This window comes from Balaenoptera physalus (genome assembly GCF_965194825.1).
Source record: "Balaenoptera physalus genome assembly, chromosome: 14".
Taxonomy (NCBI): Eukaryota; Metazoa; Chordata; class Mammalia; order Artiodactyla; family Balaenopteridae; genus Balaenoptera; species Balaenoptera physalus.
Window position 1 is genome coordinate 72,532,465 of NC_138893.1, and position 23,909 is coordinate 72,556,373.

At 50.6% G+C, this 23,909-nt stretch overlaps 1 protein-coding gene across 3 annotated transcripts; it reads left to right on the forward strand.

Annotated features, from left to right (window-relative positions):
• Positions 1 to 32: 32 nt before the first annotated feature.
• Positions 33 to 15,606, forward strand: MMRN2 (multimerin 2; the record flags this gene model as incomplete). 3 transcript variants are annotated; one of them, XM_082424200.1, is made up of 7 exons in its annotated part: positions 33 to 190; positions 8,603 to 8,731; positions 8,819 to 8,925; positions 9,025 to 9,105; positions 9,852 to 10,016; positions 10,180 to 11,961; positions 14,851 to 15,606. In XM_082424200.1, the coding sequence occupies 7 exons, from the start codon at positions 33 to 35 to the stop codon at positions 15,234 to 15,236; spliced, it is 2,808 nt and encodes a 935-aa protein (XP_082280326.1). In that variant the 3' UTR covers positions 15,237 to 15,606. The 3 variants fall into 3 exon arrangements, with proteins under 3 accessions (XP_082280326.1, XP_082280327.1, XP_082280328.1); XM_082424202.1 differs by lacking the exon at positions 33 to 190 and adding an exon at positions 211 to 3,438; XM_082424201.1 differs by lacking the exon at positions 9,025 to 9,105.
• Positions 15,607 to 23,909: the final 8,303 nt, after the last annotated feature.

Genomic DNA, 23,909 nt, shown 5'->3' on the forward strand with positions numbered 1-23,909 from the left:
ACCCACAGAGGCTGCGTCCGCCCCAAGCCAAGATGATTCTGACCCTGCTGCTCAGCGTCGGGGGGCCCCTGGGCTGGGGGCTGCTGGGGGCCTGGGCCCAGGTCCCCAGCACCAGGTTCTCCGATCCACACAGCCCCAGGCCACCTGGGGTCTGGACGGCAGAGGCTGAGGACAGGGACCCCGTCAGACGGTAAGGAGGGCCTGGACCTGGGGGACGAAGTGGTACAGGATCTGAGTCCCAGCTCAGCCAAAGCAGGGACTCTCTGGACTTCAGTTACCCATATGTGAAATGGGCTCATACTATCTATCTGCTGGACCAGCCGTGAGGCTGAATGAGGTGCTAGGTGGCAGGCTCCCTTTTAGGAGGCCACCTTCAGCCGGCCTGGACTGGGTGCCCCAGGGCCCAGCCTAAGGACCACAGGAAGTTCCCCGCCTACCCACGGCAGGGAATGGTCCTGGAGGCTGGACAGGGCGGGAGCACTCTATGCCATTGACCACCGGGGTGCTGAGGGGCTGGGGTTCTGGAAGTTTCTAGCTGACCTGGGAGTGGCTCCTATTCTTCGAAGTAAGTCAGTTCTGAAAGCTGAGCCCAGTTGAGGCTGGCCCGGCCTAAGCCATAGAAGACAGATGCTCCTGGGGACTGGATTTGGATCTGAGTGCCCAGGGGGACTGGCACAGGCCCTCAGCCTGGCCCTAACAGCGCCCTAACAGTCGAGCAGTGAGCAGACAGGGTGCCCTGCTCTATTTCAAGAACAAAAAGGAGGCTGTGGCATCCAGCAAGCTCTGCTTCAGCAGCCCTCTGGAAATGGGCAGAATGGTCTTAGGACTAGACCAGGACACCCTTTTCCAGTCTTTTTATGTGTCCAGGGCCAGGGATCCTCCTGCTGATAAGGTGCGGGGAATGTGGGTCCCTCCTCAGGGTACCCCTCAGTCAGAGCAGCAGGTGCCATTTATCGGACCCATCTCTGGGCTAGGCATCTTGCCAAGTGTTATCTCAATCCTCCTTACAGCCCCGGTTACAGAGGAGCCTGGGGCTCAGAGAGGCTAAGCAGCTGGCTAAGGTCACACAGCTGAGGAGAGCTAGAACCAGGATCTGAGTCTGACTCTAGAGATCATACTCTGGTCCCAGTCCCAGGGGTGCCTATTCCCCCCTGCCTCCCCCCGCCCAAACCAGACTTGGTTGAGGGCATCTATAAGGATTTGGAGGGTGAGAGGGGCCAATTTACACTCACCCAGAGTCTCCCGTCTGGCTGGCTGAGATTCACCGTCACGTTGGCCTGGCCCAAACCTTCCTGGGACAGTTCTCATACAGCTCTGACACTTCAAGGTGAATGTGTTTGTTAGACACTGGCCCGAAAGCAGATTTGACCAGGGAGAGGCAGGAGGGTGAGAGCAAGCGAGTGTGCACTGCCGCTAGGTGATGGAGGGGCGGGCCATGTGGGAGGAGAGGGGAGAAGCTGGGCCTGGAGAGACCCCCTTTCCTGCCCCATTCCCAGTTCTGCTCAGAGCTGGGAGGTGCAGATGGCTCTTGGTGGGGGAACCCAGTCACCCAGCTCTGATTTCAGGACCAAGGGTCCAGCCTTCCCTCCCCAAAGCCATCAACTCCAAGCCCCTGTCTCTGGGTGGCCGGCCTCCCTCTGACGAAAGGGAGTATGAGGGGCCCACGCGGCTGGGCAGGAAGTAGGAGATGCTTCTCTTTCTCCCCCACTCCCACCCCGGGGCTGTGGGGAGGGACGGCGTTCCCTTAGCCCCAGGGAGCGTGGGTCTCCGGACTGCTCAAGGCCTGAGAGGGTCACTCAGCCATGGCCTGGTGGCCTCAGTGTGTGCAGGTGTGTGCGCAAGGGTAGCCCGGCCCGGGAACGCCCAGGCAGGAGTCCCAAGCCCTGGTCCCAGGAACCTCCAGGGGGTCCCAGCAGGCCTGCTGGTCTCCTGTCTACAACCCAGAAGCTGCAGGCCCCACAGGTCAAGCCCAGGTTGTCGAGGCCTCCGGAGGGGCTGGTGAGAAAGGAAGGAAGCGCCGCGCAGCTTCCTTGGGCTGATTGCTTCCCGTGTTCCTGTGAGGGGAGAGGCGGAAACGCGGCCCCAGCCCTGCTCCTGCTATGGGGAAGGGGAGGCGAACAGGCTCTCCACAGTCAAGGAGGGGCGCCACACCACCCACACCACCCGCCACGAGCCTGGCGGGCCCGCCCCCCTGGCTGCCAGAGCCAGGGCCCTGCCCTGCATTTCCCCGCATACCTGTATCCAGGGCCTGGGGGCCAGGGCAGGCCCTGGACACAGACCCAGATAAGACGCTTTGTGGACTTCCCTGGTGGCGCAGTGTCTAAGACTCTGCGCTCCCAACGTAGGGCACCCGGGTTCGATCCCTGGTCAGGGAACTAGATCCCACGTGCATGCCGCAACTAAGAGTTCATATGCCACAACTAAGGAGCCCGCATGCCGCAACTAAGGAGCCCGCGAGCCCCACCTAAGACCCGGCACAACCAAATAAATAAAAATAAATAAATTAAAAAAAAAAAGACCCTTTGAAAGGAGAAGCTCGAACAAAACAACGTGATGCTGGATGCCAGGTCTCAGGATGGAGGAGGTACATGGTAGGTGTAGGGTCACCCAGGAGCCCAGGAGCCCGTGGGGCTGGGCCCAGTGAGCCAGCAACGTGGGTATTTGGACTTTGTGGGGAAGAGGCTCTTTCTTTGATCCCAGGCTTTCGTGGGGGTGGGGAGAGCAGGAGGTTAGGATGTGGGTTCCTCAGACGCATGAGCACTTCCCAGGCAGGACTGAGCCTGCTGAGGGGACTGAGCCAAGACCCAGGCAAGGTGCCCCATCTCCACGTTGCTGTGACAGTACTGCAAGGTCGCCCCTGTTCTCTCCACTTTACACATTGTGAGGCTCAGAGGGGTGGGGTCGCCACCAGGGGCCACACAGCTCCTAAGTGATGGGTCAGGCCCACATCGGCTGGGCTGCAAATCCCAGGTGTCCTCAGTTCTGTCTCCCCTAAGAGGGGTGGGAGTGTAGGAGCCGCTCCTCCCAGCAGCCCAGCTGGCCCCGGTCACCAGCATCAGTGTCTCCACAAGGAGCGTTTGCAACTTTTGCAGCTGGGAGCTTGTGGCCCAGAGGAGTCACGCATATCTCTGGAGGTCACACAGGAGCAGAGTGGAGCCCAGACCGCTGGTCTCCGGGCCACAGCTGTACCTCCTGCACCTATATCTGTTCTCCAAGGCACAGGGCCCTGAGCACTAACCAGGAAGAGCCCCCACTGGCCTGAGCTACGCTCAGGGATGGACACCAAGTGGGCCTTGGGCTCCTCTGTGACTCAGAGACCAAGCCTGGCAAACTTCTCCCATGGAGTCATCACAATCACAGTCACATCCAGGACCTCAGGGAGCCAGGATGCTAAGAACACAACCTCCTTCCACAGAAGGACTTAAAGGGCAGTGGCAGGTAGGTTTTACTGGCTGGTTAAGAGGCACTTAAGTGTCCCAACGGGCCATAGCAGCAGCACATTTATAATTCAGGAGGCTCAGGCTAACAGCCCTTTCCCTGCTGGAGGCTTTCTCTGCCTTCCTCATAGCCTCCCCCCACAGAGGGGCTGGGAGTGGGAGTCTTCTCCACATTTCCAGGACTGGAGGAAGGGCCTTGCTCAAGGTCACCCTGAGTCCAGGGACAGGGAGGGGAGGAGAGCCCAGGCCTCCCAGTTCCTATTAGAAGCTCCAAGGGGGGCAGCAGACTCTTTCCTGCCTGGGGCAGGAGGGCATCAGAGGCCATGTCGGAGGGCATCAGAGGCCATATCAGAGGCCCAGGACAGGCCCAAAGCAGGCTGGAGACCCTCACACTCATTTCTAGGCTGGCACCTGCCTCTCAGTAGACCACTGGGAGATGAGAGTGCCAAGAGGGCCAGGGCCCGAGGCCAGGAGGCAGTGAGAACAATGGGGCACTTCAGCGAGCTGGGCCGGGGGCTCAGTGGACCAGCGAGAAACTGCCAAGAGCCGGAGGAAACCAAAGCAAAGGTCAGGAATGTTCCCAGGGCTTCTGGGCCAGCAGCCTGTACTGTGCCAAGGGAGGGGAGCGTGGGCAGGGAGAACAGCGGCTGCTGGAGCCTGAGGTTTGGGCAGGTCAGGAGAGAAAGTTCCTGGGCAGGAAGGGTGGGCGGCACCGTTTCCAGTTCTAGGAACCCGAGGTGGAAAGTCCCAGTCACTCCCTGCAGGCTGGCCCAGACCCGGTGCTCCCAGGGTACAGGCCTTCTGGACCCTCTGCAGCCGTTCAGAGGGCACGCGAGGAGCAGAACTTTGTTTACAGCGGGTGTTTCTCAGCCTTGCACTATTGACATTGCCAAGAACCCCTGGGGCGAATCCCCTCTCCTCCCAACACACGCCCCGTTGAGAACAACTGGTTTATAGAAATACTTCTCTCTAGGTCTGAGCATGTTCCAGGAATTTCCATGGGGCCCAGGGCGAGGTGCGGGCTGCAGTCGCTGATCCTTGAAACAGTCTGTGCAGGTGGCCACCTTGCCCCCCGGCCCTAACTTCTGGGCCCAGCACTTTCACAGTCCTGTTTCTGTGTTGAGTGCACATCCTTTGCTTCCATCCTGATTTTCACATGTCCCTTTTACCATTTACTAGTCCCTCAGGGATGTACGGGTCGCTTCCGGGTCTCTGTTCCCACTCACTGGCTTGACAAATCTTGTGCTAACGTCCCACTGTTTTCTGGATTGATTTTATTTTATTTTTTTGGCCGCACTGCGCCGCTTGTGGGATCTTAGTTCCCAGACCAGGGATTGAACCCGCACCCTCGGCATTGAAAGCACAGAGTCTTAACCACTGGACCACCGGGGAATTCACGTCCCACTGTTTTCATTACTTGGCATTAGAGTCAGTCATAACAGTTAGATGAGGAACTCCTCACTTGTTGTCTTCCAAAATGTTCTTACCTGTTCATCTGCATTTTCTCTTCCAGATGGAAATTATTTTATTTTTAAGTTTCGTTTTTATTAGTTATACACACACATAAGCAGGGCTTAGAAAACTCTGGCATGGTGGGGCAAATCTGGCCCCCCACCTGTTTTGTAAATAAAGTTTTATTAGAACACAGCCATGCCCATTATTTACATCCTGTCAGTATCTGCTTTCCTGCTACAATGGCCAAATTGAGTAGATGTAACAGAGTAGGTATGTCCTGGAAAGCCTATGCATCCTTTTTCCTCCCTGCACACTTCTGGTTTTCCCTGAAATAAACAACTGTCTTCGTTTTTTGTTTTAGTTTTTTTCCTTTTGCTTAGTTTTCTGTGTCTTTGTCACCATTCAATTCCAAACTCTCAGCTAGTTGTCCACATCTGCTCTCCACCTTCATTCCTGTCAGGTGTTTGACCACCTGTGTCTTCTTGGAGATGCCTCTCTCAGAGCCTCCAGCCGTGCTCCAGGCTGGACCATTGCTCACTCACCCCCGCCTGTCATTGTCCTGGGGTCTCCCTTCACCTCGTTTCTGTGCTGGAACTCCTGTTTCCTGATGCCATGATTTCCTGTTTCTTGGTGTTCTCTCTTGTTTTGGTGGAGCATTTCTGGCACAGTGGTCCTCAATCCTGGGCTGTGCCTTAGAATGACCCAGAGAGCTTCAAAATGCAGAAGACCAGGCCTTAATCCCAGAGAATCTCCTTTAACTGGCCTGGGGTGGGGCCTGTAGGCTCATATTTTTAAAGTGCCACAGGACGCTTCTGATGTGAAGGTTTGATGGCAAGATTGCAAACCACTGTTCTAGTAGCTCCCTGATGAGGGTCCTGGGGAGGGAAATGTTTTGAAATCAATCTGGCTTGTTGAAAATGTCGTTATTTTGTAGGCTGGGTATAGGATTCTAAATTGGAAATAATTTTCCTTCAGTATTTTGAAGGTGATTCTCCACTGTGTTTTAGTGTCTGGTACTGCTGTTGAGAGGTTCAAGGCTATTCTATTTACTGATGTGTGTGTGTGTGTGTGTGTGTGAGTGTGTGTGAGTGTGTGTGTGTGTGTGTGTGTGTGTGTGTGTGTGGTGGGGAGGGGCTTGAGTTTTTTCTCTGGAAAGTGTAGAATCATTCTCATTCCCAGAGTTCCAAAATTTCACAACGATGTGCTTTGCTGTGCGTTTATTTTCATTGTATTGTGGGTAACTGGTGGGCCCTTTAAATCTGAAATTCCACGTCCTTCTCTTCTGGACTATTCATTTGGTTGTTTTCATCAGTGATTCCCTCCCTCTGTTCTCTCCTTCTGGAACTCCTATTGTTTGGATGTTGGATTCCCAACACTGGTCCTCTATTTTTCTGATCTTTTCTGTCCTATTTTCCATCTCTGTTTGCTCTTCTTTTAGGGAAATTTCTTTAACTTTACCCTTTAACTTTTCTATTAAATTTCTTTTGCATTTCTACCATTATAGTTTTAATTTCCAAGGGCTCTTTTTTGTTCTCTCAGTGTTCTGCCCCCATTTTTAAAGTGGCTTCCTTTTCTTGTTTCTTGACTGCAGTAAGTTCTCTTATCAGTCTGGGAATATTAATGCAAATTTGGGGGGAAGTTCTTTTCTCCCTGCACAGTCTTGGTTTTCCCCAAGTTGATTTTCTTACATTTGCTCGTTTTTACCTCCCACTTTTGTAAGAGATTTTCCTCAGGGGTCATTCTTGGATGTCTGCCCGCTTAAGAGTAGAGAGGCTGGGAAGCTGATTAGAAGCTGAGTGGATGGGTGATCTGTTTTGTTATAGAATGCTCTGCTGGGCTAGTTCATTGGGGGGAACCCCTGGTGTCAGTGTCTTTAGGTCTTTCCCCTCGAGTGGGGTCATTTTTCTGACAAGCTTTTTCAGTCTGCTGCCAAGAGGGTACATGCAAGCTGCCAGGTTTCTGAGAGCCAAGTGGGAAGGCAGGCTGCGTGGTCTCAGCACTCAAAATAGATATGGTCACTCACTCACCCCACTGCCATTGCCAGCAGTATCCCTGTGTGATGGTACCTGGTGGGCCTGGGGCAGAGATCAGCCCCAGAGAATTAAATCCCAGCCTGAGAGCCACTCAATCACCAAGGGCCCTGAACATCGCCTCCCAACATCTCACAAATGTGGTCCTTTCTCCCGAAATCTACCACCATGGTCTGGTCAGTCCACGCTGCCAGTATCTCCCACCTAGACCCCTGACACCACCACCTACATCTTGCCCCCTCCCATCCTTTCTGTACCCAGGAACTAGGGTGGCTCTTTCATGTCACCTCCCTGCTTAAGCTCCTCCACGGCTCCCCATGCCTTCAGGACGGAGCCCTGTCCTCAGGGGGCACTCAAGGCCTCCATGGTCTGGCTTCTCCTTACCCCCATCGCCTCTCCTTGGCAGCCCTTTCTGCGCTCCCAGTCTCCGCACCTCAGTGGGGCCACACACCTCTGTCACAGCTTCTGGTGATTCACCTCACTCCCTCCACGTAGGATGCAGCCTAATCATCCCCTCCTCCCCAAAGTCTCCCCAGGTCCTAGCACCTATCACACCATCTGAGATCACCCACTCTCCCTTGGGACCCTGAAGATAAGGTCTGAGCCTCCACATTGGCACTGAGCCGGAGCCCAGCACCCGCTCTCATTAGGTGCTACATCAAACTGAGCCATGGAGGTCATTACCACTTGCAACGCTGGAGAGCTCTGCTCCGAGAGCTGACTGCGTGGGGAAGGGCCCTCTGACCTCTTGCTGAGTGCATCAGCTCTGCCAGCAGACCTGTGAGCTGGGGCTCTGTCAGCAGCAAGCAGCCCTCCACCCCGGATGCGCCGCAGCACACGCTGGTGGAGGGCACAGGAGGCAGGGTGACCTCCCAGGTGTTCAGGATGCCGAGTGTGACCCCCACACCACTCGTTACGACCTCAGTGTGGGTGACCTTTTCCACAGAAGGAACTGCTCGGCCTGGCTGCCTTCCCCTACGACTGTTTCAAAGTCCATTTCCACAATGGTCATAATGGGGCACGACCAGAGCAGGCGCCCTCCCCGCAGCCGGGTCTCCAGTGAGGAAGGATGTGGGTGGTAATGGGAATGGGGCAGGCTGCCAGGGCCGCCAGAGCGGGCAGGACAGCAGTGTTCACTGGGCACTTGGGAAGAGCCAGGCACTTGATACTCCTTTGCCCACTTGGAGGAGAGTATTATGATCTCCATCGCATAGATGGAAAACGAAAACTCTCTAAGTGCCTCACTCGAGGTCACACAACCAGAAAATGTGAAGGATTCGAACCCAGGACTCTCCAGCCCCAGCAGCGCCATGCTGCCTCCCTGGCACCAGGAGAAACAGGGAGATCCCTTCCTGACTCTGGTGGTAACTCTGTGACTAGCGGGGGGGGCTCCTGAGCCTCTCTGTGCTGACCCGGGGGTGAGGGGTGCTTCCTGGAAGGCCATGGAGCAGGTGCCCTTGCAGGCGGGGTCTGTGGAGCTTTTGCTCTGGAGCAGAGGAATGAATAATGCAGAGCACTCCCTTCTCAGGCTAATGGATCCAGAATCCCCCAGACTGGGTAGGGCAGAGAGGTGGGGGCGGTGGAGGGGGGGCGCTCGGCACTGGCTCCCTGCTGACCTCTAGGAAGTGGGGGGCCTGGGTGTGGCTCAGCAGCCCTCTCTTCTGGCTTGTTCTTTTCCAGTAACTGGTGTCCCTACCAGAAGTCCAGGCTGGTCACCTTCGTAGCTGCTTGTAAAACAGAGAAATTCCTCGTCCACTCACAGCAGCCATGTCCACACGGGGCTCCGGACTGCCAGAAAGTGAAAGTCATGTGAGTCGGGGTGCAGCAGGGTGGGCTATTCGTCCAGGCCCTGTGCCGGCTCACCCTACAGTCGCTGAGCCAGCCGTCTTCCCCCAGGTACCGCGTGGCCCACAAGCCGGTGTACCAGGTCAAGCAGAAGGTGCTGGCCTCCGTGGCGTGGAGGTGCTGCCCGGGCTTTGTGGGACCCGACTGCCAGCACCACGGTAGGGTTCCCTGTGATCCCCCTTCCCCCTTGACCTCTGACCCCAGAGGTCATGCAGACCCTCTGACCTCTGGAGTCAACATCTGATGCTTCTCTGCAGATCCCAGGGCAATCCCTGAGCCTGAAGATCCAGGTGATAGCCTCCAGGAGCCTTGGGATGGGCCAGTTGACTTTGAACCTGGTATGCTGCTTTCCTGGAAGGCATGGGAGGGACAGGCGGGAAGAAAGAACCCATGTGCCTAGGGCTTTTCTCCTCTGATAGGGCAGTGCCATTTCAGGGAAGCTATGTCCCCAGAATCAGCAGGGGTCCCTCTGTGGCCCTGTGTCACCCTGCCCCCACACCAAGGCAGCCAGGTTACAGGGCCCTCAGTGACCTGCCTGCTGGCCAAGCACACACCCCCTTTCCCTTGACCCTATTTTCTGGGAAGGACAGCTTCATCCGGCACCCTCCTTGCCCCCTGAACTGCATAAGCTCCCATGTCCTGGGAGAAGGCTCCCCACAGCCCCCCTAACCAGGGCCAGGAAGTCATGCTGTCCCTGGTGATGAGTCAGCACAGCAGAACCACCAAGTGACACCATTTGTGAGGCTTTCAAGGCCGGGCCATAGTTGGGATGCGGAATAAGTTTCATCATGTGGTGAACGCCTATCTATTGACAAGGGCTGACTGGAATGATGTCGAGAAGCCGTGTCCCTGTGACTGAGGAGGAAAGTGTGCCATGGAGGATTAGTCATGTCTGCTGTGGGTTTGGGGGCAGGGTGAGGGCTCACCTGCCATGCATTTGCCCTTCTGGAGTTAAAGGCTTCTAAGCTCCTGCTCAGAGGACATCAGGACACAGCTCCCTGTTTCAATCCCCAAATTTCCTCTCTGCACCTCATGTTCTGCCCAGGCCTGGGAAGTTAGACACTTATGTCTCATGTGTATTCAGGCCACCGGGATGCAGAGATCAGCAACATGGTGGAGCAGCAGGAACGCCGGCTGGGAGATGTCCAGAATGACATTCACCACGTGGCAGACAGCCTTCCAGGCCTATGGAAGGCCCTGGCAAGCAACCTCACAGTGGCAATAACTGAGGCAAATCAGACAGAGCTTGGTGAGTGGCAGGTTCCAGGGTCTGAGGAAGAGCCCAGTCACATCCTAGGGGATGAGTGGGAGGGTAAGCAGGAAGGCCCATACCTCAGAGGCCCCCCCCAGTCGCCCCCTGGGGAGGCTGTCTGCTCCCGAAGGGCTTGTGTAAACACGTGCATCTGTTGTAGAGTTTCCCGGCAGATCCTTGGAGCAAGTGCTACTGCCCCACATCAACACCTTCCTGCAAGGACATCTCAGCCCCATGTGGAGAAGCTTCAACCAAAGCCTGAACAGCCTCTCCCAGGCCATAAGAAACTTATCTCTTGATGTGGAGGCCAACCGACAGGCCCTCAAGAGGGTCCAGGAGAGCTCTGTGGCCAGAGCTGACTTCCAGGATCTTGGTGCCAAATTTGAGACCAAGGTCCAGGAGAACGCCCAGAGGGTGGGCCAACTACGGCAGGATGTGGAGGACCATCTGCATGCCCAGCACCTGTCCCTGCACCAGTCCCTCTTGGAGGTCCAGGCCGATGTGGACACCAAGCTGAAGAAGCTCCTTAAGGCCCAGGAGTCCCCGGGGGTCAACGGCAGCCTGGTCCTGGTGGCAGCAGGGGCAGCAGCGAGGCCGGAACCAGAGAGCCTGCAGGCCAGGCTGGGTCAGCTGCAGAGGAACCTCTCTGCACTGCATGTGGCCACTGCCCACAGGGAAGAGGAGTTACAGAGCACCCTCGCAGACATGAAGGCCACCCTGGCCCAGCACGTGGATGAGATCAAGGAGCTGTATTTGGAATCCGATGACACCTACGAACAGATCAGCAAGGTAGAGCGGCAGGTGCAGGAGCTTCAGGTGAACCACACTGCGCTGCGCGAGCTGCGGGTGATCCTGATGGAGAAGTCACTGATCATGGAGGAGAACAAGGAGGACATGGAGCGGCAGCTCCTGGAGCTCAACCTCACCCTCCAGCACCTGCAGGGCGCCCACGCGGACCTCATCAAGTACGTCAAGGACTGCAACTGCCAGAAACTCTACTTTGACCTGGATGTCATCCGGGAGGGCCAGCGGGACACCACGCGTGCCCTGGAAGAGACCCAGGTGAGCCTGGACGAGCGGCGCCAGCGGGACGGCTCTTCCCTGCAGGCCCTGAGCAGCACGGTGGCCGCCCTGTCGCTGGCGGTGGATGCGCACCGGGCGGAGGCCGAGCGGGCGCGGGCCGACGCGGCGCGGCTCCGGAGCCAGCTGCGCACACTGGGCGGCGAGGTGAGCGCGCTGCGGGCCGCTGAGGCCGAGATGCGACGCGAGATCCGCCGGCTGCACGGCTCCTTTGCGGCCCTGCTGGAGGACGCGCTGCGGCACGAGGCCGTGCTGGCCGCCCTCTTTGGGGAGGAGGTGATGGAAGATATGTCCGAGGAGGCGCCTGACCCGCTGCCCCTGCGCTACGAGCAGATCCGCACCGCCCTGCTGGACGCGGCCAGCGGGCTGCAGGAGCAGGCCCTTGGCTGGGACGCGCTGGCCGCCCGGGTGACAGCCCTGGAACGGGCCTCGGGGACCAGCGGGCAGGCCGAGCGCCTGGAGCCCAATCGGGACGCGTCGCCAGCGGCGGCCGGCGGGCCGGATCTGGCTGGGCTAGCGCGGGAGCTCCAGCGCCTGAGCTCCCACATGGAGCGCGTGGGCCGGTGCTGCGAGGCTTCCTGGGCCTCCTCCTTCAACAGCTCCCTCGAGGGCCTTCGCGAGGAGCTCTCCACCACCGAGCGTGGCTTGCAGCGGCACCAGCGCCTCTTCCACAGCCTCTTTGGGAACTTTCAAGAACTCTTGGTAGCCAACGTCAGCCTGGACTTGGGGAAGCTGCAGGCCATGCTGATCAGGAAAGGGAAGAAGCAGCAGAAAGGTCTGGAAGCTCCCAGGAGGAGGGACCGGAAGCAAGTGGAGTCTTTGGAGGATGCGCATGTCAAAGGGCCGGTGCTCTGGGACGCAGGTGAGTTGCCCAGCCTGGGAAGGAGGCTGGGGGAGTCTAAGACTGTGTTCTCTGCCAACAGCGCTTCTGCCTCAGAGGGGGCCAGGGTGAAAGAGAGCAGGATGACCATCAGTCACCCCTACTCAGGACTGGCTTTGCCCTTAACCCACCTTCTATTTAGGACTAGGGAGGGGCCCCTTAAGCCACCTGGAGTATTAGAAGGTAGCAGTCACATGACTGAACTGTCAGTGAGCAGGCAGAGCCCCACCACGGAGATGTTTGAGGCTCATCTATACACCAGTGGTTGCCTGCCACTCTTAACTGTAGAGCAGGGAGGGGGGATGCCTCTCTTTCCTCTATAACCACACCCTCAAATCCCTCCAGCTCAGCTCTTCGCCCGACCCCGCTTCACCCCCCCATGTTTCTTTAAGCTTTCCCCTGTATACAAGTGAGTGTGTGGATAGGGGCTGGTGTCCTCTGCCATGGGCAGCACGCCACAAGAAGTGAATATAGGGGAAAGCCTCGGGCCCCAAAAGGAGCTCGTTCTGCTAACATAGTGGACCCATGCTGCTGCTCTGAGCCAGGTCCCCCACAATGCCTTTCTTGGGCTTTGCCATGTTGAATCATCACAACAGCCCAATGATGCATTATCACTGCTGCCATCTTACCTGAAACAGCGTTAGTCAGGCAACTGTCCTGCTCACACATCTAGTAAGCGGCACAGAGGAACCCAGTCTGGCTGTCTCTAGGGAGCTGGCTCTTCACCTGTGAAAGGCCCTTGACTGGCCCCTGCAGGGCCCTGGGAAGCTGCCGCTGAGGCTGAAGGGATGAGCAGCCAGCCTTCCCAGCCCCTCCCTGAGTGTGGCCCTGGAAAGTGGACCCCTACACTCTGTGCCTCAAGTGACTCTACCCTGCCAGAGCGGCTGGTCTTGGAGCTACGGCCGCCTCCTCACCCAGACCTGGGGCTAAGTACAAGGCCGCCATCTGGGCCGTCCATACCCTCGTGTAGCCTGGCACGTGGGCAGTCCAAGGCCTTGCTGAGGATCCCACCGCAAGCCTGTCCTGCTCCCACTCACTCCTCACTATGGCCCTGCAGGCCAGTGTCTCCCTGGGAGCAGTGGACATAGCACAGGCTCTAAAACCACTTACGTGTCTCAATTTCTTCCTCTGTAAAAGGGAGAACCACTACCTTCATCAAAGGGTTGTCAGGAAGACTAGCAGACACATTTACCAAAAACCTAGCACAAGGCTTAACATTGAGTAGAAACCAGTCAATGTTTCCCCATTTCTCCAGCATTTTCAGGGCTGAGGCTGTATCTACCTACACTCTTACATCTTTTTCTCTCTTGTGAGTGGTGCAAGGCCTCAGCTGCCTGATAGTTTAGGTATCTGGGTTTACCACTGCAATATTTTGTTATTTAAAAAAATTTTTTTCCTTAAAAGTAAAAATTCCCCCTTGTTTGTCTTATGGGAAGGCCAAAGGGCTTAACTCCGGCCCTGCAGGGAAGCCCACTCTCAGTGCGCCTGCTGGCAAATCAGTGAAGGACAACCCTTCCACCAAGGAGGACGTCGGGCCACTGGCTGGCCGGGGCGCTCCACAGAGGGCGCGCTAGTCCGGCCTTGCTTCGGCGGGGTGAGCGCGCCACCTCCTGGGTGCTGGGGGAACTGCAGAGCCAGTCTTTCTCACACAGATGGGAAAGCTATTCTGAACTAATTCTCAGAAAATCTTCCAGAACTAGAGAAAAGCAAAATTTTGTCATTCACGAGGATGCTGTTGGACTGGGAGCCAAAGAGCGGGGGCTCTAGTTCTGGGACCTAAGTCACTAACCGCTATGCAAATTGCTCCTCTTTTAGGCCTTGGTTTCATCCCCTGAGAAGTAGGGAGCTTGGTCTCAACAGAGAGGGGTTGGGGGGGGGGCCACAGAGAGCCCACAGCTTGAGGGGGCAACAAGGGAGCACGTGAGGAACATGACCTCATCAGTGCTGAGGCCAGTGTCATGGCCGGAGCCCAGTGGGACTCAGCCTTCCCATCTCATCTCCTGGCCAGGCGGCCAGGCAGCCCTGCTGGCTCCTTCCTCTACACTGAGCGGCTTTTCTGGCTCCAGGCCTGTGCGTGGGCCTGGCGGGCCGCTCGCCTGTGTTCTCTGTTTCATTCTCCTTAGATCGGCTAAAGTGCTTCAGGTGGGAAGAGCACCAGAAGTCAGGAGATCCACAGCTCCCAGCTTGGTCATGTGTGTCGTCTGGAGCAAGCTTTCCCTTTCTGGGACTGCTTCCCCCTCTGTAATCCCAGGGCTCTGAGCAACATTTGGAAAACATTAAAATGACCAGCTTGAAAAAACTTTTCTTCCTTGGTCCCACCTGCTTTTTCCTTCTCTCTCTAGGGTCCTGTGCTAAACATCCAGTAGGAGCTACCCTTCATTCCTTAATTATCTCACCAGGGTTAGCATTACTACTTTGCAGATAGGTAATATTTTCTCTCTTTCCCCTGGTATCTCAAGATCCCTAGCAGGTGGCAGGAATCTGGGAGTCAGAGACCTGGGTTCCAGTCTCAGCCTGCCATTGATAAGCCATCTAGCCTTGGATGCCAGTTAAGCATGCAAGACTCAAAGTCTCCTCAATCAGGGTACTTATCTCTCAAGGATGTTGGAAAGAAGGATCAAACAAGAAAGTGCTTTGTTAAAATGTACACCAGTAGAGACAACAGACTTGTATTTTCCTTTCTCTCAACTAGTGAAATACTGAGAATTGGCCAGTTAGCTCCCAAGATACATTGCTATTGGGAATATCTGGGTTATCTAAAAATAGGACCTATTTCTAATGTTAAGAAGGCGAGGAAGGCAGGTCTCGGTACAATTTTCCACCCGAGGGAGTGAGGGGCTGAGTCACTAACACTTTCCTCCTGCATTCCAGGCTCCCCTGTGGCCTTCTACGCCAGCTTTTCAGAAGGGACAGATGCTCTGCAGACAGTGAAGTTCAACACTACTTACATCAACATCGGCAACAGCTACTTCCCTGAACATGGCTATTTTCGAGCCTCTGAGCGTGGGGTCTATCTATTTGCAGTGAGCATTGAATTCGGCCCAGGGCCAGGCACCGGGCAGCTGGTGTTTGGAGGTCACCGTCGGACCCCTGTCTATACCACCGAGGAGCAGAGGGGTGGGAGCCCAGCAACGACCTTTGCCATGGCTGAGCTGCAGAAGGGTGAGAGAGTATGGTTTGAGCTAACCCAGGGATCAATAATGAAGAGAAGCCCTCCAGGCACTGCATTCGGGGGCTTCCTGATATTCAAGACTTGAGTACCAGGCACAGCTCTGACCAGACACTGTGGACTTATCCAGCTCACCTTGGCCTGGGGCTCAGGCCAGGGTTGGTCTGGAGACCATCCAATTGGTCTAGCTCTTCCCTGGAAACCTTCTGCAAAGACAACGTGGTATTTGTGGCCTCCCTGTAGACGCACTGGGTCTGGCTGTTTCTTAACGAAGAGAAGGACTGGAATGCTTCTCTCCGGGCAGGACCTGGTCCGGGGACATGTGAACCTTGGGTTGGCGTGCCTTCCGAGGCAGCATGGCTTGGATTCCAGCTCTTGGCCGTACCGTGTGTTCTATAGCTTCTTTGGTGTTTTGCTCCTCCTGTGGTTGGAAACTTCCATATAACACTTTAAGCCTTTCTCCTGCTTCCCCTTCTCCTTCATCTTATGCTAGAAAATCATTCTTCCCTAGAAAGAATATGTTTAAATGGAAGTGACATTTTGGACAATATTGGAAGCCAGTCTCCACCCACTGCAGGGCAGTAGGAGAAAGCCAACCTGTTTTGGTATCTGTCAGTCAAAAATGGAGACAAAGACCTGGTTGAGCTAACCAAGGGAAACAAACTTAGTATCTGTTCCTTAGTTTCAGTCCTTCCTTGAATTTATCTGTAACTTTAATTTTACTTCTTTTTCTCCTTGCCTCATGCAGGGTAAAGGCCAAGACATGCCAAACACAAACTAAAATGTGTATAGCCTTCACCTATTTTGCTTCCTCCAATAGCTTATGACCACCCTAGTTCTTATTAGCATTTCTAACCAGGAAGGGAGCTGAGGGAAGAGAAGGAAGACTGTAAAAATCTCCCTCAACAATTATCAACTTTGGAATAAAGTGAAGTCCTTCAGATCTCTGCCTGGTTTGCAGAGCAAACCAGGATGGCGAGCAAAAAGATTTGGTAAAGTAGGTAGAACTTTGGGACAAAATCAAACTATTTGGTATGTGATTTTCATTACTCCAGGCCATATGTGACTTCACAATTCCAGTTAATCCTACATAAAACACTCAGAGGCTTCCACAGTATCCACAAGAATACTGGATTAGACAGTACAGCTTAGAGTTGTGGTTATTCCTAAAATATCAATATATGGTTTTCAAAAAATTACAGGTCCTGACACAAACAGGCTTGAGAAAGCAGTCATCTACTTGTCAGGAAACATTTTTATTTTGGTAGTAGGTATTCAGTATTTGTTGAATATACCTCTCTCCGTAAGAAAATCAGATTGGTCTGGGTGATGAAAAAGGACAGAGTTGGTTGTCAGGGTTCCCAGCCCTTCTCATTGTTTCCTTGGGCTCATGGATTCAAATAATTGTCCCTTAGAATTTATTTACCACTAAGCTTGGTGTGCTTGAGATGCTAAAATATTCGTGTTAAAAGGAACAATATGCCAGGCCACTCTGCCACTGATGGTTTGACCTTGGGGTAAATCACAACCTCTCTTGAACGTTTCCATCTGTAGTATGAGGTGGTTAGTCTAACAGCTCTAAGTATCCTGGTATTTTATTTTCTTGACCACAGGTTTGGCTCTTGCCTACCTGCCCTTCCCTCTGGCCAGGGCCTCCTGCCCAGTACAGCTCAGCTACAAGACCAATCCTGACCCAAGGCGTGATATATCTGGGCCACTCCTGAGCAAAGGTTGGAAAGCCAGTACCAGGTCATCCTTGCTGCTAGAAAGACAATGCTGTGTCTTCTTTCTGCTCAGTCCTGCTATTACTGGTCAGGCTGTGCTGATGACTAAATGGAAACATGCGGGTAATACAGTCTTATCATTTAAGACTTTCATTTGGAATTTACTGCATATAACAAGCAGAGTGAATTGATCTCCTCTATAAGGGACACATGTCCTGCAACCCTCATATGGCTGGTGCTATTCAATAGGGAGGTTATAAATGAAAGTGCTAACTGGTAAACTGCCAGCAGCATGGATAAGTCACTCCAGAATTTTCTGGGGTGAGAACTAGAGAGACAACAGTTTTTTAAAATAGGGTGCTTTCAATGCAAATTTCACAAAACCTTAATATCAAGTTTAAGTGTAAATTTTCTGTTTAAACACTTCAATAACTAGGACCCCAGACTAACAAGAATTCTGAAGTTCATTTGATAGATTTCTTATCTCCATTAATATCTCTGGGTGGAGAATCTGTTTGAGTGCCCCCCCAAGTAGACCCCCCATTACCCAGGCCAATGTTAAAACACCCTTCACTTGTGGCATCCAGAACAAGACAATGACTGAGCACAGAGTGGTATCAGACTTTCCCAAACCCGATGGAAAAAAAATACACACAAAAATACTCCAAAATATCATTGAAAAACAAGAAAGAGTACCATAAGCAGGTCAGGAAATTTTAGTAATTCCTGGAAAACAGGAAGTAGAAGGGAGCAAGTGGAAAATGAAACAGCAATAGGAAATCATAACTCAAAACATTTGAGAGATGGGAGTGATTTCAGGGGAGCCCCAAACTCAAACTCAGCCCCTAACACACCTGGAGGGGTCCGTGGAGGAGAGGCAGTCAAGGCAGTGGGCAGTCAGTCCCAGCTGCCCCTTGTCTGAGCTAAGCAGCCGGCAGCAGTGGCCTCTGTTTTGAGCTAGAGCAGTGCCCGTCAACCCCGAGCTCTCAGTTACAGGGCAGCTACTGACACTTGGAGGTAAGAACTCCCACACCCAGAAGACACATGTAACCTTATCACAATCAAGACTCCCAGGAGTGAATCTAGAGCTGTGTCTCCACAAACTAGTACCTGTCTAAATAACTCCTTATTTCAGAAACACCGTGAAGAGGATATATGGTCTATAAGAAGTGCTTCTCAAAACTCCCCTTTCCTCTCATGCTCTGAAGCTCCTCTGGTCTCCTGTGATGTTTCTCTCGAAAACATCACAAACTCCTCTCCCAGCTCTAGCCTGAGCACCATTCCTCTATCCTCCTTCATCAATAAAGTTCCCCCAAACCTGGCCCAACAATAACAAAACTGTTTTCTGGGGAAGGGGAAAGGTAAACAAGCAGAGTGAGGAAAGCCTGAATCCTCTTGAGTAGGTAAGAAGAGAGGAAAGGATTACTTACTTTTGCTCTAACAGCTAGTCCTATCACTCCTTGATAAAAACAGGAAGCTGAGGAACACAGAACTGGGGTGAGCAGGAGTTGACGAGTACACAAATGAGCAACTACCCCAAACTGCTAAACATTTGTGGAAAACTAGTCTCATGGACAAGAGGTTCCAAGCTGAAAACTTTGGAATATATAAATCTCTAGAAACAATACAGGAAACTGGAAATGTAAATTGATTATTTGCCACCCAGATCCTGGTTTCCAAATATCATCCTTCCTAAAAGGAACCAAAGTGCCTTGGAGAAATGGCTGACTCAATGGCAGGGGCAAGGAAAGTACCAGATGAGCTTGGAACATCTTCATGTTCCCCAAAGTAAGAAGTGCTCAAAAATGGGCACGTGTCAAAAGGACTCAGGCGCCACCTTGATGAAATCCCAGTAGCCAAGTCTAGGTCAATTTGAGCATCAAAACAAAAAATGACCTAATAGACCATAACTTATTGAACAAGAGTCCATACTGATAATAAAAAATAAACGAGAACAGAAGACTTATTCCTTGTAGCAGAATGCCAATTAATAAATGTAAATGTAATAATGGAATCAGAAAATCACCACTTTGTAAACCAATGATTCACATAGAAGTTATCAATGGATGCTAAAACACAGTCTCAAAGTATCTCTTGTAATATACTAATTACAAAGGGAAAACAGTAACTTCACAGTAGGGAAACTAGGTGAGTATCACCTTAAACAAACAATCGACAAAGACACCATCAGTAACCGGACACACTGAGGCTGTGGCCTCCTGGTGGGATGCCCTGAGGGCACAAACATCATGTCCACAAAATCACTGGCCTTTACTCTAGAAAATGTTGGTATTGAAAGAGACAAAGCTGGAGAACTGTTTCAGATTAAAGGAGAATAAGGAGACAGGACACCTAAATGCAATGCAAGATTCTAGGCAGACTCTGGACCAGGAAAATGTGCTCAAGGACTTTACTGGAACAACTAGCAAAACTTGAATAAGGTCTGCAGACTATGGTATTGCTGATAATTGTTATGGTATAAATGTTAACTTTCCTGATTTTGAAAATTGTACACAATTGGTTATGTTAATTACCTGAAGAATTCAGGGATAAAGAGGCATGAGCTCTGTAATTTACTCTAACTAGTGCAGAAAAAAGTATGTGTATGTATGTGTTTGTACACAGACATTCCCAAGATGAGCCTTTGTAACTCTTGCATACACACAGAATGACAAAGCAATTGTGACAAAATGTAAGTTTATGAATCTGGATGAAGGGTAAATGGCATTCTTTATACTATTTTTGCAACTTTTCTGGAAGTTTGAAATTTTTTCAAAATACAAATAAAGTTAAAATAAAATCTGGTTGTTGAAATAAAAACACTCAGCAGGTGGGCTGAAAAGCACAAGGCAGGATGAAACAAACATATGAAAGACATGTTAAGAAATATGGAAGCAACATCCACGGGACCTAATATTTGTCTAATAGCAGTTCTAGAAAGAGGAAAGTAAAAAGGGAAGGGAAGACAGTAGAGAAGTGATGGAAGAAAAGTTCCCAGATCTAAGGAAAGATTAAAAGGACCCAATTAGTACTAAGTAACAGAATGAATGTATCTAGACATGGCAAGTTTAAACTTCAAAACATCAAAAACAAAATGTAAATTCTATGTTTCTTGAATGAAAAAAATAAGTTAAACTAAAAAGGACTGAATTAGACACATATCAGACTTCTTACTGGCCACAGGGATGCTGGAAGATCACAGAGTAGAATCTTCAGAGTTAGATTCTCTCTTCAACCTAACTACTAGCCAAGTATGAAGACAGAATCAAATAATAAAAATTACTTTTAAAGTGTTCAATTCAAATGCTTTTCCCAACAGTGTTGGTCTTTTCTTTTTTTGCCAGAGCCTTTCCATTCTTTCTTTTAGTGTTTTTCAACACTTATTTGGACTTTAGTCATACAGGAGAGCACCAGAGAACAGAGCAGCAGCTGTGCTTCAACCTGATTCTAAAGTTGCTTTCAAAAGACTCCTCCCCTAAAAAAAACGCCCAAGTTCTTTCTTTGTCTAGCTTAAAAATACTTTCAATATAAGAATTTCATATTGACTTCTAAACAATGGTAACATTTCAGGTTCCCTGGATAAAATCTAGGCCATGACATTTTTCCCAGAACTAGAACAAAAAATTTCACCATTTGTATGGAAACACAAAAGACCCCGAATAGCCAAAGCAATCTTTTTTTTTTTTTAAATTTTTATTTATTTATTTATTTTTTATTTATTTATGGCTGTGTTGGGTCTTCGTTTCTGTGCGAGGGCTTTCTCTAGTTGTGGCAAGTGGGGACCACTCTTCATTGCGGTGCGCAGGCCTCTCACTATCGCGGCCTCTCTTGTTGCGGAGCACAGGCTCCAGACGCGCAGGCTCAGTAATTGTGGCTCACGGGCCTAGTTGCTCTGCGGCATGTGGGATCTTCCCAGACCAGGGCTCAAACCCGTGTCCCCTGCATTGGCAGGCAGATTCTCAACCACTGCGCCACCAGGGAAGCCCGCCAAAGCAATCTTGAGGAAGAAAAACGGAGCTGGAGGAATCAGACTCCCAGACTTCAGACTATACTACAAAGTTACAGTAATCAAGACAGTATGGTACTAGCACAAAAACAGAAATATAGATCAGTGGAACAGGATAGAAAGCCCAGAGATAAACCCACGCACATATGTCACCTTATCTTCGATAAAGGAGGCAAGAATATACAATGGAGAAAAGACAGCCTCTTCAATAAGTGGTGCTGGGAAAACTGGACAGCTACATGTAAAAGAATGAAATTAGAATACTGCCTAACACCACACACAAAAATAAACTCAAAATGGATTAAAGACCTAAATGTAAGGCCAGACACTATCAAACTCTTAGAGGAAAACATAGGCAGAACACTCTATGACATAAATCACAGCAAGATCCTTTTTGACCCACTTCCTAGAGAAATGGAAATAAAAACAAAAATAAATGGGACCTAATGAAACTTAAAACCTTTTGCACAGCAAAGGAAACCATAAACAAGACGAAAAGACAACCCTCAGAATGGGAGAAAATATTTGCAAACGAAGCAACTGACAAAGGATTAATCTCCAAAACATACAAGCAGCTCAACATCAAAAAAAAAACAACCCAATCCAAAAATGGGCAGAAGACCCAAATAGACATTTCTCCAAAGAAGATATACAGATTGCCAACAAACACATGAAAGGATGCTCAACATCACTAATCATTAGAGAAATGCAAATCAAAACTACAATGAGGTATCACCTCACACCGGTCAGAATGGCCATCATCAAAAAATCTACAAACAATTAATGCTGGAGAGGGTGTGGAGAAAAGGGAACCTTGTTGCACTGTTGGTGGGAATGTAAATTGATACAGCCACTATGGAGAACAGTATGAAGGTTCCTTAAAAAACTAAAAATAGAACTACCATATGACCCAGCAATCCCACTACTGGGCGTATACTCTGAGAAAACCATAATTCAAAAAGAGTCATGTACCACAATGTTCATTGCAGCACTATTTACAATAGCCAGGACATGGAAGCAACCTAAGTTCCATCGACAGATGAATGGATAAAGAAGATGTGGCACATATATACAATGGAATATTACTCAGCCATAAAAAAGAACAAAATTGAGTTATTTGTAGTGAGGTGGATGGACCTAGAGTCTGTCATACAGAGTGAAGTAAGTCAGAAAGAGAAAAACAAATACTGTATGCTAACACATATATATGGAATCTAAAAAAAAAAAAAAAAAGGGCTGAAAAACCTAGGGGCAGGACAGGAATAAAGATGCAGACATAGAGAATGGACTTGAGGACACGGGGAGGGGGAAGGGTAAGCTGGGACGAAGTGAGAGAGTGGCATGGACATATATACACTACCAAATGTAAAACAGATAGCTAGTGGGAAGCAGTAGCATAGCACAGGGAAATCAGCTCGGTGCTCTGTGACCATCTAGAGGGGTGGGATAGGGAGGATGGGAGGGAGACGCAAGAGGGAGGGGATATGGGGATAGTTGTATACATATAGCTGATTCACTTTGTTATACAGCAGCAACTAACAACAATGTAAAGCAATAATACTCCAGTAAAGATGTTAAAAAAAAAAAAAATCTAGGCCGTGAGTAGTGAGGTGGGTGCAGGGAGCACTGGGGTATCTGGAATCACTCTGAATTTCATTCTGAGCAAGTAACTGGACAAAGACCAGAAATATAAAGTTCAGAGGAGTAACAGGTAGGCCACATATATTGCATCTAAAAAAGAAAACAATTCAGTAACAATTCAATAACCTTTCAGCCCTAGTCTCTGCTTCTATCTGAAATATTTTTTCATGTACCTTTGCACTTGAACTAAGTTTCCTTTTACTGATTCCCAGCTTCAGGGTGACTTGCCCATTTGCTCTTACGCTGAGCTCACAGTGTTTAACTCCCCATGACTAGAACAGTGCCACTGCCATTAGGTGGCCTCTGCCTATACTTCTGGTCAGCCACCTGCAGTGGACTGTGTCCACTTAGGCTGTACTGCTCCAGGGCTGAAGCCAGGCTTTCTTAGGAATATGCATCCAACTGAAGTATGAAGTGCAAGAAATGGTCCATGCATTAGCAACAGGCAGATAAATATTTCTCCAAGAGAATGAAGACTTGATGACTGAATTAGCGTCTGTTTAAAATTACCTACAAGGATTAGACTATTCTGGAAGAACAGTATCTCATTTCTTAATGTCTACTCTATTAATGCTATTAATAATGTTAAAGAAACCTTGGAAATAGTCACTCTTCCAACTAAACAGGGAGAGTAACATTATGCTGAGAAGGAAGAATTAATATATCTATCCAGTTTTTGAGTCAGCTTTTTATAGATGGAAAAAAAGCTAGGAAGTATTTGATAGGCCCAAGAAATCCCTGAGTCTTCTTTATCAAGCTGCACAAGAGTACATGCTATTGTTTCAAGAAACTTGTCTTACAGTAACACTAAATGAGAATTCCAGTAAGGAATCTATAATAGGCTATCTCCAAACATGTATTTTTTTTTGGCGGGGGGTTGGGGGGGGAGACATCAACTAGTAACAAATCTTTTGTAAGGATTTAACACGTTCAAATGCCTACAAAAAGGCATCACAGGGCACACTGAGTGAATTTACACACAACTGAAAACAGCTCTGACAGGTGGTGAGAACGATTTTGCTACAGAACAGAAGGAAAGCTACCTTTACTTCCCTAAGTTTAAGCTTTTAAAACAGCATTTGTTGCAGCAGGAACACCATAAGGCCAGATAAATGGATTACACTACTCTAACTAAAAGAAGCTAGTTACAGGCAAGAAATCAGGCACTCTATTAGCAGAAAGAGAAAAAACTTGGAAGAAATTACCTGGCCAGGTAGTGAGATGAGCACTCTCTTAACACTGCTCTTAGGAGTGTAAATGAGAAACCCTTCTTGGCAGCAAGATTGCAATATTTATCAAGAATCTCAGATTTTTTTTTTTTCATCTTAAAGAATCTTTTAAAAGTTCATATCCACTGGTTCCATTTTTAGGAGTGTAATCTAAGAAAATA